The sequence below is a fragment of the Drechmeria coniospora genome, chromosome 01 (assembly GCF_001625195.1).
Source record: "Drechmeria coniospora strain ARSEF 6962 chromosome 01, whole genome shotgun sequence".
NCBI classification, from domain to species: domain Eukaryota; kingdom Fungi; phylum Ascomycota; class Sordariomycetes; order Hypocreales; family Ophiocordycipitaceae; genus Drechmeria; species Drechmeria coniospora.
This window is the reverse complement of record NC_054389.1, coordinates 10,754,809-10,770,505: the sequence shown is the minus strand read 5'-3', so window position 1 is coordinate 10,770,505 and position 15,697 is coordinate 10,754,809. Positions and strand designations below refer to the sequence as shown.

General features: G+C 56.0%; 3 protein-coding genes across 3 annotated transcripts; 2 read left to right on the top strand and 1 right to left on the bottom strand.

Moving 5' to 3' along the window:
* Window positions 1-662: 662 nt before the first annotated feature.
* On the top strand, window positions 663-4,235 carry DCS_02862 (cytochrome P450 monooxygenase; the record flags this gene model as incomplete). The annotated part of the gene is made up of 3 exons (XM_040800188.1): window positions 663-914; window positions 1,016-2,137; window positions 2,850-4,235. 3 exons carry the CDS (start codon window positions 663-665, stop codon window positions 4,233-4,235), a joined length of 2,760 nt encoding a protein of 919 aa, XP_040661071.1.
* A 202-nt stretch (window positions 4,236-4,437) lies between these two features.
* On the bottom strand, window positions 4,438-6,733 carry DCS_02861 (Flavin monooxygenase-like protein; the record flags this gene model as incomplete). Its single annotated transcript, XM_040800187.1, has 6 exons — window positions 4,438-4,524; window positions 4,583-5,843; window positions 5,961-6,252; window positions 6,357-6,387; window positions 6,438-6,631; window positions 6,700-6,733. The coding sequence occupies 6 exons, from the start codon at window positions 6,731-6,733 to the stop codon at window positions 4,438-4,440; spliced, it is 1,899 nt and encodes a 632-aa protein (XP_040661070.1).
* A 1,240-nt stretch (window positions 6,734-7,973) lies between these two features.
* On the top strand, window positions 7,974-15,347 carry DCS_02860 (uncharacterized protein; the record flags this gene model as incomplete). Its single annotated transcript, XM_040800186.1, has 2 exons — window positions 7,974-9,972; window positions 10,036-15,347. The coding sequence occupies 2 exons, from the start codon at window positions 7,974-7,976 to the stop codon at window positions 15,345-15,347; spliced, it is 7,311 nt and encodes a 2,436-aa protein (XP_040661069.1).
* Between the last annotated feature and the right edge of the window lie 350 nt (window positions 15,348-15,697).

The window sequence follows — 15,697 nt, the reverse complement described above, 5'->3', positions numbered from 1 at the left end:
CAGCTGTTCTTACCCCGGCTTTCCACATTCGGTTGCCTGCAGTAGCGCCCGAGGGACCCGCTCAGCGGCCCGTACCACGCGGCCCGCTTTATGCAGCTTTCTTTCAACGTGCCGTTAGGTACCTTGTACTTGTTTGTACATGTACAGTATACATGTCAGTAAACACTTCGAGTCGGCACACCCAGGTACAATCCGCATCCTTACCCGCCGCCTGCAACGTGATACTTCTGCATACAGTACGGGTGGGGGCCATTTCTCGTATATGCAAGCACTCGTCATGTTGCGTCCACAGCTTACCCAGCTGCAGCTCCCCCAGGTCCAGTCAGGCAGATCCTTGCCTTGATGGGATCTGCTCATACGAGTCGCCTCTTACGTTCCGTTGGTAGTACCTGCTCCGGAGAGCGATTCCGGAAGTTCTCCTGCCGAATGCGAGTACGTACTTAGCTCAGTCCAGTTCCACGGTCCCGCCGCCAGGGAGATGGCCCCAGAGCAACCTTCCTAGCGTCGGACTCTACTCTGTGGGTTCGTCTTCGGTATTGGCACAGGCAATTATCAAAGGATTCCCAGTCAGGTTCATGATCTATTAAGCCATGACGCCTCAGCTCCGACAAGATTGGACAAATCCTAGGAGTTGACCTCGACCTCCGACACTGTCGTCAAATATGAATGGGCGAAATCGGCAAGAAAGCCAAGCCGGGCCACCGACGTCCAATAGTACACGCTCTTTTTGGCACCGCGAACCGTCTGGAAGGTTACTCGGCCACGTCACAACTGAAACCCTTCCGTCAGCGGCCGAGGTCGTCATCATTGGCAGTGGCATGACAGGCGCCTTTGCTGCCAGAGAACTTCTCGCCGCTGGTTTGCGTGTTGTCATGCTGGAGGCTCGAGAGGCCTGCTCGGGCGCTACAGGACGCGTACGTTCTTGTCCTCCCCCCCTCTCAGCTTTCCCTTCCGTTTGCATTTCCACCTCAGGTATGACCGTAGAGCCTGCTGACGCCTGCGCTACTGGTCATAGAATGGAGGCCACTGCCAGCCGGGTGTCTGGGACAGCGCTCTCGAGGTGGCTCGCTTTGAACTGGCAACTTTTGACATGATTGAAAATCTCGTCAAGGACAATGGTATTGACTGCGATTGGCATGCTGTTGGCGGCGTACATGTCATCCTCTCGCCGCCCGTCCTCGAGGCCGCCCGCGCCCAAATTGAACGGCTTCAGCAGTATGCTGACCTCCGTGACAAGGCCGTCCTCGTCGTCGACAAGGAGCAACTTCGAAAGCTCCGGATTCACCAAGCCATTGCCGCCGTCTATCAGCCCAAGGCAGCTAAATGTTGGCCGTACAAGCTCATCTCCTGGCTGTTGGAGAAGCTTCTCGACGACTATGATGCCTCAACTTTTAACCTGCAAACCAACACCCCAGTGCTGCGACTCGAGAAGCCTCCTGGAAGTGCCTGGGTCCTACATACACAGCGGGGGGTGATCCGGGCGCGCCAAGTGCTTCTAGCCACCAACGGCTACACTTCACACCTGCTACCGGCCATGACTGGGCTCATATTGCCTGTGCGAGGGCAAGTTAGTGCTCTGGTCCCCCCCGTCAGGTCGACACCGCTCTCGCACAGCTATGTATGGCTCAATGGTGCGGACCACCAGTACCTGATCCAACAAGGATCTAGTGATTCTCATTCAAGTTGCAATGGAGACCAGTATCTCATCTTTGGTGGCGAAAGGCTGGTGGTGCCCGGGGGCGAAGTGGGAATCTCAAACGACAACGTCGTCGACCCCGTCATCGGCCAAGCACTTCGCAAAGGCCTCGATGGCATCGTCGAACTGCGTGACGGTGAGGAACGCAGCGAGTCGCACGCGGAGAATACGAAAGAGCTCCATGCATCCTACGAGTGGACGGGTATCATGGGATACTCGCGGGACAGCAGCCCCTGGGTTGGTCGAGTGCCCCCTTCGCTGTTGACCGAATTGGCCGTTGACAAAGAGAGCAACAGCGAAGGAGTTGCCGGAGGGCTCTGGATCAGCGCGGGGTATACGGGTCATGGGATGCCTGTTGCAGCCCGTTGCGGTGTCGCCGTGGCCGAGATGATGGTAGGCAAGGAGTGCCTCGTGCAGGCTGAGCTGCCTCCACAGTGGCGAGTGTGCGAGGCCAGGGCCCAGCATGCGAGGGAGTGCAGCTTGCCAGGGACGGTAGAGGAAATTCTTTGTATGCTACCTTCTGCCCAGGTTTCATGATATCTCCCGCTCGGCTTCGCAAAGCTGCAGGGTGGGGTGATGGAAAAGAAGGAAAGGAGGGTGCCATCGCGACCCGGTGAACATTCTAAGCATTGGTCTCGGATTCCAGCAAATCGAAAAACACTTTCCCCTCATCTTCCGGTAGGTTTTATGTGCATGTACACAGTCCAGCACAGTTTATCTGCATGTTCTGCCGAAAGGAGCCTCACCGGACGCTGGGCCGTCCTGCATATGATATGATAGCTGACCTTGGTAGAGGAGGCATTTCATGCTTCGTGCTTCGTCATGAAAACTACAGCAAGTATACAAAACCGTCGCCATGTGACCCTTCCCTGTCGTATTTATCCTTCGATTCCTCCTTCAAAGGCGAGCATGGACGCGAAGTCGGTAGGCTCTTGGTTCCCCCTACCTTTCCCCTCGACATCTTCCCCAAGCCCTCTTAAAGCAGGTCTAGTGCCTCGTTGCAATCATGGCAGTAATACTCTGCGTCTGTATCCTTGTCATGCTTTTGCCGCTGGTTTGCTACCGATGGGTTAGAGCGTCGAGCAGGAACAGGAAGCTGCCGCCTGGGCCTCGGGGCCTGCCGATAGTGGCAAACTTGCACCAAATTCCCAAGAAAAATGCGTGGAAGAAGTTCCAGGAATGGCACCGCATTTACGGACCCGTCGTTCATCTTCGTCTTGGTCAAATTACCGTCATCCTCCTGGGAAGCCATGAGGTAGCCAGGGAGGTGCTGACAAAGCGGAGCACCATATACAGCTCACGTCCACGGCTGGTAGTAGCCGGTGATTGTATAGCCAAAGGCATGGATGCGGCCCTCCTGCCAGACGGGCCGAGATGGAAGAAATTTCGCGGCATTCAGACGTCCGTTCTCAACGCTCGGAAGACAAAGCTCTACCGACCGCTTCAGGAGCTTGAGAGCCTCCAGCTCTTGTTTAATCTTCTTTTCACCGACAACAACTTGGAGGCAGAGTTTGAACGATTCTCCTCGAGTCTCGTCTCAACCCTCCTCTATGGTCGGAGGTTCGTCAGCAGGTGCTCGCCTGAATTCCTCCAGCGCAAGAAGACTCTCGCAGCTGTTTTCCAATCCACCTTGCTAGGCTCCTGGCTCGTTGATAGCTTCCCATTTTTGCACTATTTGCCGCGGCCCCTGGCGAGGTGGAAGATGATGGGCGACGAGTTACACGAGCAGCAAACTCAGCTGTATGGAGAGTACTTCCACAACGCGTTGTCGACAAACAGCTGGAATTGGTGCAAGCAGACCGCTTCCAGCGATACGTCCGTGTCGGAGCGGGAGCTCAGCTTTGTTCTCGGCGACCTCTTCGGCGCCGGAACGCGTACGACGGCCGGGTCCCTAAGCGTTGCGGTCCTCGCGTGCGCCTCGTACCCGGAAACTATGCGGCGGTTACAGGAAGATATAGACACCCAGGTCGGCATTAACCGGTTACCGAACCTTGACGATCTCATTCCACTTGCATATCTACAGGCCTTCTGCCAGGAGGTGTTTCGTTGGCGGCCGGCAATTCCGGGGGGCGCCGCCCACTCGGCGCTCCGAGATGATGAATACCGGGGCTTCTTCATCCCCCAAGGCGCTGCCGTGGTTGCATCCCACTGGTCCCTAGAGATGGATGACGCAGTCTTCCGGTCCCCGGCAGACTTCATGCCGGAGAGGTGGATTAATGATGGCGACCTGCCCCTGGCCGCCTTCGGCTTCGGCAAAAGAATCTGTCCGGGCCAAGCACTTGCGCGGAACTCGCTGATGCTTATCGTCGGGCGTCTTCTTTGGGCCTTTGACATTCAATGGAAGCACGGTCAGAGCAGGAAACACGATTGCGACGATACGGTGCAGGAAGGCATTTTCGTGAAGCCCGGTCCGTTCGAGGTGTCGCTCAAGGTGCGAGATTCATCTAGGAGGGCCATTGTGACACGCGAGTGGGAGGGACGTAATGACGATGTCAACGGCATCTTAGACACGATAGGTCGCCAGTTTTCTGAAACCTGACCTCGTGGGCTCCTTCCAGGGGAGTGGTTCAATATTATATCGCAGCAGAGTGGGTGTCTCCTGCAAATGCCACACAAGGAATGATAAAGAGGTTCGCAAAAGCGGCTTGCCCTGACTTGGATATTTACAATACTTGCCATTCATAATGCCAGAATGTGCCATACCTCTTCTCACGCTGTAGCACAATGGTTTTAACAGCTTGCTAGACTGTGCACGCCGTCCCCTCCGTGGCCCGTCTTCGCAATTCATGGTCCTCCACATCCCGCTTGTACTGTTCATATACGACGTACTAGAGAGTTAGGATAGTTAGTAAGGGACGATATACAGCAGGTGTTGCATGTACCAACCGCGTCTTCCACGGCGTTTCGCGCACCGACCCAGGTCCGCCTCCCGCATCCGGGGATCCCTGCAGGGTTCGTCTCGAATAAGCGCCAGGCGTAGCTGTTTGCCGGTCCCTTTGCCAACCACCGGAACAGCTGGCCGTCCTTGCATCGCAGCTGCCAACCGCGGAGCGTGAAGGGATGGTCGAGGTGATCGTACATACCAGTGCCAGCCTTGTTATGGAGAAAGCGGTAAAGTGTGTGGGTGCGTACGAGACCGGGATGCGCGGATGGCTCCTTGGCTCGCTGTCGGCGCCACCAGGTGTGGTATCCGTCGACCGCCGCGTTCATCTCGGCTTCGGACGGTAGCCTGGCGGGCTTCCGATGACGGCCGCGAACGGAGATCGGAGGGTGCCCGAGGCCCCGCTCGCGTTCCGCCTCGGCCGCCCAGAGCTGTGACACGGCCATGGACGCAAGCTCGGCTACGCACCAGGCCGTTTGTATTGGCGACATCCAGCTGAGTATGGCTAAAGACGAAGCCCATCGCGGCGGAAAGATGTTGTGGAACAGTCGGGGAAGGTGAGGCTCTTTGCCCGTTGCACCTGAGCCTGTGCTAGAGTCTTCTCCTGGCCCTTTCACCAATGTTTCGGCGCCAAACACCTCGCCGGCCGTCACAAGTGGCAGGCCGCACGCACCATCCATTTCTAACTCAGGAAGTATGCCAAAGTCGAGCGCGTAGCCGGTGCAGAAGATGACGGCATCGACCTCGATGTCGGTGTCGTTGTTGAGCCTAACCGCGCTCGCGCCAACGAACCTCTCGAAGCTGTGCAGGGGGATGACGTGTCCGGCATGAAGAGCTGGAATAAAGTGATCCTGGGCTATCGGGTGGACGTGTGCCATGCTGGCGCAGGGTAGCAAACGCCAGCACCTCGTTATCTGTTCCTCAGCTCGCTTCCGCTTGGCCCTATCCGAATGGCCCCCAAGTTTGGCAATTGAGGGAGAAGTGTTCACCGTATGACATACCATGGCTCTTCGCGCGTCACGATCGACGAGCGGACCGGCGAGACCCGGTAGCCGGTAGTCGAGCATGTCTTGCAGACACAGCATCGGCCAGGGGTTGCTGCAGTCGGATGGAACGCCGCTGTCGAGAAAGCGCGGCACTAGGTAGCGTCCGCGGCGGTATGACTGATAGACTCTAGATGCGTGGCCGATTAGGCTGAGCGATATCTCGCACGCCGTGTTGCCCATGCCGACGACAAGAACCCTGCGGTCAGCAAACGGCTCCGGGCTGATACGATAGGTGAGTGAGCGAGATTCTTGGCATCTTTCGAGGAGAGCGAGCAGATACCAGTACCCATTTGGGCATGAATATTGATACGGGTATAATAAAGTAAATAACACGTACCCCCGATAACTCTGCCCATGCAGAACAGTGCCTTCGAACAGGCTCCTCCCTGGAAGCGGAGGCCAGAGGGCAGTCGTGTTGGAGCCACTGCCGACGACAACCTTGTCAACGACAATGACGTGGTCAACGCCGTCGGCACTGGTGAAATGGACATTCCATTTCCGGTCATGGTCATCCCGGAGCACGCGCCGAACCGTTGTTTTGAACTTGACGCAATCTTCCAAGCCGAAGTTTTGCGCGTATGCCTCAAAGTATTCGGCCACCTGATCCCCAGTCATATAGGGGGGATACTCTGCTCGAGTCTGACGGTTAGAACCTCTGTCCAAATAATTAAGCCGATAGACAATTCTGTTCAGATGCATGTGTATGCCATGGAACGGGAGTCATGGGACGCACCATCGGGAATTGGAAAGTCGCTAAAGCCAGACTGAATAGAAAATAATGCGGTCAGTTGATAAGATAAAACGACGAAAGTACAAAGGTAGATAGCTCAGGGCTTTTGAGACTTGCCACAAACTTGCTGACGTTGGCGACGGTGCCCCTTGTGACGATCGTGAAGTTGGTATCCTGGCTGTAGGACCACACACCACCAACCCTGTCACGGCGCTCAAAGGCAATGACGTCAAAGCCCTCTTCTCGCAAAGCCTTGACTGCCGTCAACCCGGCAGGTCCTATTCAGCCAACGTCAAACCCGCTTCGTTCGAGCTCCCGGAAAGGGGGGAGGATGAAGGGTTGGTACCGAGGCCAATGACGGCGACCTTGATTTTCTCCATGGAGGATATACTGCAAGGCTAATCATGTGGTGATAATTCCGGCTTGACTTTCATGAGCACGGGTAGCCGAGACCGTCCAGTCCTCTTATCTTCAATGGAGAACCAGCGTGAATCACGGATGCAACCCCATCAACCCTCGGTCAGCCTGCGAGCTCCCCAAAATGAATGCGCACTTGCATGCGCATGTTCTGAGTCGCATTTGTTATCCGCGTGTAAATAAACAAATAAATATAGAATAGACTCTTGTCAATACTGCCGAGGGAGGGCATGGGCGAGACACGGCCCAGTCCTAACGACACGAAGGTGGACAAGCGGGGAAACGGGGTTGCTGAATGCCCAAACTTGGATGGTTGGCGGCTCGTTTTCTTGTTTTCTTGCCCTGTTACCGGAAAGTTACACGCGAGAATCGGTGGCATCATGCAGCACTGTTTGGCAGCGCCCGAACAAGCAACCCGAGAAAAGCAGTCCACAAGCTCAGCCGTGACAGGGGTATGGTTGGTTCATAGTCGTCATGACTTCCTCTGCACCAACACACGTACTACATTGGCTCTCCCAAGACTACATTATTGAAGCGCCTACCCCATACCTGAGTACCTCCCCAGCCGCTTCGCCTTCCTACCCCGTACTTGTGCCGAGGGGGCTTGCGTCATGGGCGTCCTAAGCGTGGAGGAGAAATGGACATGCTGCCCAACGCTGTCACCAGTTCAGTCCCGATTTTGACGCTCGCACGTCGATCTCATGCAGGTGTGAGCTGCTTTTTGACACTGCAAAGAAGGCCAGAGTCGAAATAGGATATGTATGCGCGTTTCAGGTGGCCCCCAAATCCCTCCGCCATGCTTTACCCTTCATCCTACACCGGTGTGGAAGGAGAGATAGGCAGCCTTGGTCTATCTTTGCAAGGCGGCCCGGTGGGTTTCCAGGGTATTCATGATTGTACAATGGACTTTTCTTACATACTTTGTACCTATGTACTCCTCTTTGGTTCCGAGGGTCATGGGTGCCCGTTTTGGCGTGTTGTGCTCGTCTTGTCCCTGGCTGGATGCGCCCAATTCCGACTTGATGGCGGTGGCAATTGGTGTTCTGAGCGAAAGCTCGAGCATAAATCTACTGTCTCTCATGTTTTCATCAACTCATCGTTGATTAATATCTATCTCAGACAGTAAGTAGTTCATGAAGCCTCACAATCGGCTCCAAGGCGGCAAGCAAACACTATAGCTATTAGCCAGATACGAAAAATAGTATGGCATCCCCACACAAACACAACGAGGAAGTATGGCCATCCGAATGTTGGCAGTCGGTGCTTGAAGAAGTTTACATCGAGCCATGCGACCCAGCAGCGTCTGTGACTGTACAGGAATCGCGTCTGAACAATGCCATAAAGCACATCCTCACCCTACCCCAACGACGACCCCTGAATGTCACAGCATTAACTCTCCTTCGTGCGGCTTGGTCCTTGATCATCAGCCGCATGGCCAACTCAGATCATGCTGCCTTCAATATTCTGCAGTCAACTACGTCGGAAACGCCCCCCGTTCCTATTTCAAGACGTGTCCAGACACTTGCCAGTCAGTCGGTGCTGGATTATCTTCAGATTTTTGGGCAGCAGGGCGCAGTGACGGTGCCATCTGAGCAACAAGATACACAACAGCAAGTTAGGTCGCCGCTTCAGGAGACGGAAAACAGTGCGGATAGACAACAGCAACAGGTGTGCACATTTCAGTTTCTCATGGCCCATCCGACTACAACAGCAAAGCAGCCTTCTCCGTCCCCGTCCCCAGATGCCGGTGCAAACGAAAACGCCAGAACAAGCAAAAATACAGACATGGACACGAGAAGCGAGTCCCGGGGCCTCACTCGTGTTCTCACCCTCAATGTTCTGTCTCACTCTGACGATATGTTAGCTGAGGCTAGCTTCGACGTAGCCAAAATCAGCCCTTGGTTCGTTCGCCAACTCCTTGAGCGACTGGACTTTGTCATCACCCAGCTCGCCGTCTCAGTGGCCCAGGATACTCTTCAGACGATTTCGATGCTCACTAAACAAGACGAGGTCGCCATCTGGCGTTGGAATGGAGCCGTGCCCTGCTCCTTCGAGCGCTGTGTTCACAAGGTCTTCGAGGAGCGCGTCACCCTTCAGCCCGAGGCCATTTCTGTCAGCGCCTGGGACGGCGAGCTTTCCTACGCTGATCTGGACTGGAATTCGACGCTTCTTGCCCACAAGCTCATCGATCTCGGCGTCGGTGACGAACCTGACATGGTGGTGCCCCTGTGCTTCGAAAAGTCCATGTGGACCACGGTAGCCCTCTTCGCCGTGTTAAAGGCCGGCGGCGCCTTCTTACTCCTCGACCCTTCACTTCCTGAGAAGAGACTGCAGTTCATGGTCGAACACGTCGAGGCAAGTCTGATCCTCTCTTCGAATGCCGAAGAGCCCCTGAGCGCCCGCCTCGCCAAGCAAGTCCTTCCCGTCCACCAAGGCCTCCTTTCTAAACTGGCGCACCAAGGGTACGAAGATGGGGATCAGAGGAAAAACCCATCGCCGGACAGGTCGAGCCCGTCATCAGTTGCCTATGTCACCTTTACCTCTGGCAGCACAGGTGCCCCCAAGTGTGTGCTGGTGTCGCACGCAAACCTCGCCTCCGCCCTCCACCACCAATTGGGTCCGATGGGGTTGACGGATACTTCGAGGGTCCTCGACTTTGCCTCGTATAGCTTTACCACCTCGGTCAGCAATGTCTGCTGCACCCTCGCCGCCGGCGCTTGTCTCTGCGTCCCGAGCGAGGAGGACCGCCGAGACAGGCTTCAGGAGTCGATTCAATCCTTCCAGGCCACCTTCATCGACATCACGCCCTCGGTCGCCCGCTTGCTGGTGCCCAAGGAGGTTCCTACCCTCGACACCGTCATTCTTGGCGGCGAGATGTTAAGAAAGGGTGACATCGAGCGCTGGTGGGGACGCGTCAAGCTCATTCACCTGTACGGCCAAAGCGAGTGCACGTCCAACGGTACAATCAACCATGAAGCATCGAGTGCGCAAGACGTGCTTCACATCGGCAAGGGTGCCGGCCTGACCACCTGGGTTGTAAACCCGGATGACCACAACGTCCTGCTGCCCCCTGGGTGTATTGGTGAACTGCTTTTTGAAGGGCCGCTCGTCGGTCAAGGGTATCTCCGCAACCCAGAGCAGTCGGCGGCTTCCTTCATCAAGGACCCGCCCTGGCTCCTCCGGCGGGCATCTGGACGACCTGGTCGGTCCGGCCGGCTCTACAAAACAGGAGACCTGGTGCGGTATAGATAAGATGGAAACCTAGTCTTTGTCGGTCGTAAGGATACCCAAGTCAAGCTCCGCGGTCAGAGAGTAGAGCTTGGCGAGGTTGAGTTTTGGGTACGGAACTGTTTGGCAGACAAGACCGTTCAGCAGGTCGTGGCCGAGGTCATCGACCCTCATGGGGACGAATCGGCTCGGACCCTCGTTGCCTTCCTCCATATCAATGAAAAGGACGCCGCAAAGTTCGTGGATGATGTCGACGACGTCACGGGCAGACTCCTTGTCATTCCCTCCGACGTCGAGGATCAGCTGGCGGCCCATCTACCGAGCTACATGGTGCCGACTGCTTTCTTTCCCATGAGGGAGCTCCCCATGACCGTTACTGGCAAGTTAGATCGGCTTCGGCTGCGGGATATCGGTGGCTTTCTGTCGGTCGAGAAGTTGGCGGAGCTGCGGACGGCCAGTGGTCCAAAACGACAACCGTCCTCCTTGACCGAGAAGTCGATGCTGAAGACCTGGGCCCAGGTCTTGAACATTCCCTATGGCAAGATTGGCCTAGACGATAGCTTCTTTCATCTCGGCGGAGACTCCATCACGGCCATCCGACTCGTCGCTGAGGCCCGCAAGGAGAATATCTACCTGACCGTTGCAGACGTCTTTCGCCATCCAATCCTCCACCAACTTGTCCAAACCTGCCTGGTCACAGCTGGGATGAGAGGTCAGGAGGCATACATTCGCCCCTTCCATCTCCTGCCCCCTAGAATCAGGATCCGCGATTTCATTGAGGGAATTGCCGACCAGTACTCCCTGGATCGGTCTCTAATCCGAGACGCCTACCCCTGCACGCCGCTTCAAGAGGGCCTCATGTCCCTCGCCTGCAAGCGTCCAGGCAACTACATGAACCATGAGGTGCTCGAGTTAAGATGTCACGTTCCCGTCCGTCGCTTCCGCGCCGCCTGGGAGCAAGCATTTCGCTCTCTCCCCATCCTGCGCACAAGGATCGTGCAGCACGATGATCTCGGCCTCCTTCAGCTCGTCGTTGACGGAACCATTTCCTGGCGGACGGCAACCAACTTGGATGACTACCTAGCCACCGACAGGGAGCAGTTCATGAGCCTCGGTGATCCCCTCACGCGCTATGCCCTGATCCAGCATGATTCTGGCAACACCACCTTTGTCTGGACTGTGCATCACGCTCTTTACGACGGATGGTCCATCGGCCTGATCCTCGATGCCGTTCGTCAGGCGATTCCTGGCTACCGCATCGCCACTGGTCCTCAGCCCCAAACCTTCATCAAGCACATCATGGATATTGACAACGAAGCAACCAGCACCTTTTGGCTCACAAGCCTGGCCGACTTCGAGTCTGATCCATGTCCACGCCTTCCGTCGCCCATGTACGAGCCGGTGTCGGACAAGGTGATCGAGCACCAGTTCTCGCTGAAGCTCGGACGACATAGCAAAGACATCACCACCTCAACACTCGTTCGTGCCGCTTGGGCGCTGGTCCTCAGCCGTGTGTCCAACACCGAAGACGTCGTATTTGGTGTCACAGTCTCCGGTAGGCAGGCGCCCGTTTCTGGTATCGACATTCTCGTTGCCCCAACCTTTGCCACGGTCCCGGTCCGTGTCAGGACCGACGGCGCCCGCAAGGTGTCAGAATACCTCAAGCAACTGCAACGGGAGGCAGTCGATATGATCCCTTTTGAGCACGCGGGCCTGCTCGGAATCTCCCAGCTGTCTCCCGATTGCGAAAGGGCGTGTAAGTTTCAGTCGTTACTCGTCATCCAGCCGCAGAGGGCCCCGGTTGCAGATGAGGATCTGGGCACATGGCGGGCCGTCATCCAGCAGCACTGGTTCAACACATTCGCCCTCATGCTCGAAATTCGTCTCGGCATTGACAATCTTACCATCACCGCCGCCTTTGATTCCCATGTTCTGGATCCTTGGCTCGTGCAAAAGTTGTTGACGCGCCTCGAGCTGGTCATCCAAAAGCTCGACATTGCCGGTGGCGAGAAGTCACTTTCTGAGATCGATGTCATGACTGTCAGTGACCTGGAGCAGATATGGGAGTGGAACCGCGATGTCCCTGAGGCAGAAGAGAGTCTTGTCCACGACAAGTTCCAGAGCCGTGTGCGAGAGCAGCCGAACGCGCCGGCGATTCGAGCTTGGGACGCCGAGCTCTCGTATAAAGAGCTCGACTACTGGTCTACCGATCTCGCTGAGCGACTTTCAAAGTCCAAGCATCTCATCGAGCCCAACACTCTGATCCCCTTGTGCTTCGGCAAGTCTGCCTGGACGCCGGTGGCAATGCTCGCTGTGCTCAAGATGGGCGCCGCGTTCGTCTTGTTAGATCCCTCTCTTCCGACGGACCGCCTCGAAGCCATCCTCGACCAACTGGCTGCAAAAAACATCTTGTGCTCTCCCGCCACCGCGAAACTCTCATTCCAACTATCGGGACAGATAATTCAATTCACCCCAGGGGCAGCGCAGTTTATCAACGTCACCACTCCGCCGCGACCTTCCAGAGTCGACTTCGCGGAGTCCCCTACGTCGGCATCAACAATGGTGGTCCTTTTTACCTCCGGCACAACGGGCAAGCCGAAAGGGGTTGTCATCTCGCACCAAAACTACTGCGCTAATCTCAAGCATCAACTGCATCTTCTCGGTTTTACTCAAGACTCTCTCGTGTTCGACTTTGCATCCTACGCCTTCGACGTTTCGGTGCACAACGTCTTTGCCACTCTCATCTCGGGTGGATGTTTATGCATCCCATCAGAAGATGATCGCAGGAGCAACATTGCTCATGCCATGATGCAAATGGAAACCACCATTGCCAATCTTACTCCTTCGGTGGCACGTCTCATCGATCCAGCCACGGTACCGTGCCTGAAGACTCTCATACTTAGCGGAGAAGCTGTCAGAGTTGAGGATGTGATGCCGTGGTGGGACAGGGTTCGCGTCATCAACGCGTACGGACCTGCCGAGTGCAACATCAGCACCATCAACGGACAGTCTTCGAGCCCTCAGGGAGCCATACACGTCGGAAAGGGAGCAGGTACGGTGACTTGGGTCGTCGATCCAAGTAACCATAATACTCTGCTCCCGCCAGGGCACACTGGCGAGCTTCTGCTGGAGGGGCCCCTTGTCGGATGCGGATATTTGAACGATGCGGAAGCGACGGCAAAGGCTTTCATCCAGGATCCAGCCTGGCTGGTGCGGGGGGGGGCTGGTGTCCCTGGCAGACGCGGTCGGCTCTACAAAACTGGAGACCTCGTCCGATACAACGATGATGGCAGTCTCAATTTTATCAGCCGCAAGGATACTCAAGTCAAGATCCATGGTCAGAGGGTCGAGCTCGGAGATATCGAGCACTGGGTCCAACATTGTGTAAAATCCGCAAAGCAGGTGACCGTCGAACTCGTCTCGGCGACGAACGAGGCCCAAACGCCCATGCTGGTGGCATTCCTTCAGATCGAAGACTCGAACGCGATAGCAGATTCGGATCCGTCCAAGTGCAGACCCTACCTTGTCTCGTCCGAGATTCGGGCTCGATTGGCGGAGCATCTGCCAGGCTACATGATTCCCTCCGTATTCCTTCAACTACGGCAACTGCCCCTGACGCCCACGGGCAAGACGAACCGAAAATCTCTGCACAAGCTCTGTGGCGACTTTACGAAATGGAGCCTGTCCACGCTGCAAGACTTTTGTCGAAACTCCAGACGTGAGGTGGAATCGCTTGTTGAACGGCAGATCCAAGCCGTATGGGCTCAAGTTCTCGGCATCGATCCCTCGCACATCGGGGCAGATGATAGTTTCATTGCCTTGGGTGGCAGCTCTATTTCTGCCATGAAAATGGCCTCTGAGGCACGAAAGATCGGCCTGAGACTGACGGTTGCCGACATCTTTCGTTGTCCAACTCTCGCTGGACTCGCCAGTCACGCGAGTCTCGCTGATTGTGCTAGCCCTGCGATCGATGTGGAAAGCTCTAGCACGATTCCGAGGCTTTCGCGGCGCGGCTTCATCGAACAATCAATCGCCCAGGAACGCCTGTGGCTCTTGCGACACCAACAGCCCCGGTTCGTCCAGCAGACGGCGTGGGCGGTGCGAATGCGAGGACCTCTGCAACCCGTCGCGCTGAACAAGGCGCTGCTGGCGTTAAATCGCCGGCATGAGATCCTCCGGACGACATTCGCGACGGACGACGGTGTCCACAAGCAGCGCATTAGTGATGTTGAATCTGGGCAACTGCACATTGTTGACATGGATACATCTTCTTCGCCCTCATCATCTCGGCATGAAGAGAGGGGAAGGCTTGAGGACATTCTGCAACAACTGCGGATGCTTCCCATAGATCTCGAAACTGAACCCGGCTGGAGAGTGACTCTCTACAGTCTCGGCCAGGAAGAGTACGTTTGCCTCATCGTCATGCACCCGATGGTGTCGGACGGATGGTCCGCGGACGTCTTCCGCAGAGAGCTCACGCTTTTCTACTCGGCCACCATCCACCAGGACGACCCTCTTGCGGAAGTCGACGCTCTGCCCATTCAGTACGGCGACTATTCCACCTGGCAACGACTGCAGGAGCATACCCACAAGCGCCAGTTGGGATACTGGGCGGAGCAGCTCCGTTCAAGTCGGCCGGCCGAGATTCCGTGCGACAAGCCTCGGCCGACAACCCTCTCCGGACGTACGGACGGGCAGGAAGTTAGGATCAGCGGTCCCCTCTTCCACCAACTGAACGGGTTTCGAAAATCTCGCGAGGTAACTCTCTTCGTCTTCCTCCTCGCTGCGTTCAGGGTCACGCATTATCTTCTCAGCGATGAGTCGGATGCGACCATCGGGACGTCGAATGCCAACCGCACCCGGTGGGAAGTCCGAGACCTCATGGGTCCCTTGGTCAACCTCCAGGGTATTCGAATCAAGGTGGAGAAGGGTGATTCGTTCGAGGAGCTCGTTCGCCGTGTCGAGGCAACAACCATCGCCTCGTTTAGCAACCAGGACGTTCCCTTTGAACGCATCGCCAGTCGGCTGCAAGCGAACTCAGACTTGTCTCGCCACCCGCTGTTTCAGATCATTTTTGCCGTTCACACCCGCAAAGACTTGGGTCAATTTTCGTTGGAAGGGATGGAGACAATCCCGATTCCCATGGCCGTAACCTCAAGGTTCGACCTCGAGTTTCACCTTTACCAAGAGGATGACGGGCTGCAAGGAAATGCCATCTTCTCGACCGATCTTTATCATCCCAAAACCGTCGAGAATATGCTGTCGGTCTTTCGTACAGTGCTAGAGCGCGCCATCGCGAATCCCGCAGTTGCCATCTCCTCCTGGACACTTCCAGTGGAGGACGAGTGACATCTAAAGATGACTCGGCGTAGCTCCCATCTTCCCGCTGTAAAGTCTTAAGGAATAGAAGGATTGCATGGCAGGGCAAGGTTTAAAGTTGACATCCGACGATTGCATGGTAGATTTACCGCGATAGGATTCGCACTGCTCAGTTTGCCTTGTACAAGTATGAAGTAGGGAGTACTTGAACGCTCAAGATTGTTGCGGCGTACATCCGCGGCATCCGCCATCGCCTCTGTGAAGCCTGAGGGTCGAATCCCTAAACGGTAGGTCTGAATCGTTGGCCGATCCCCAGAAGGAAGGTCCTTGTAGTCATTCATGATGCATGGCTCGGCCGACGATGAGATATGACGATGTAG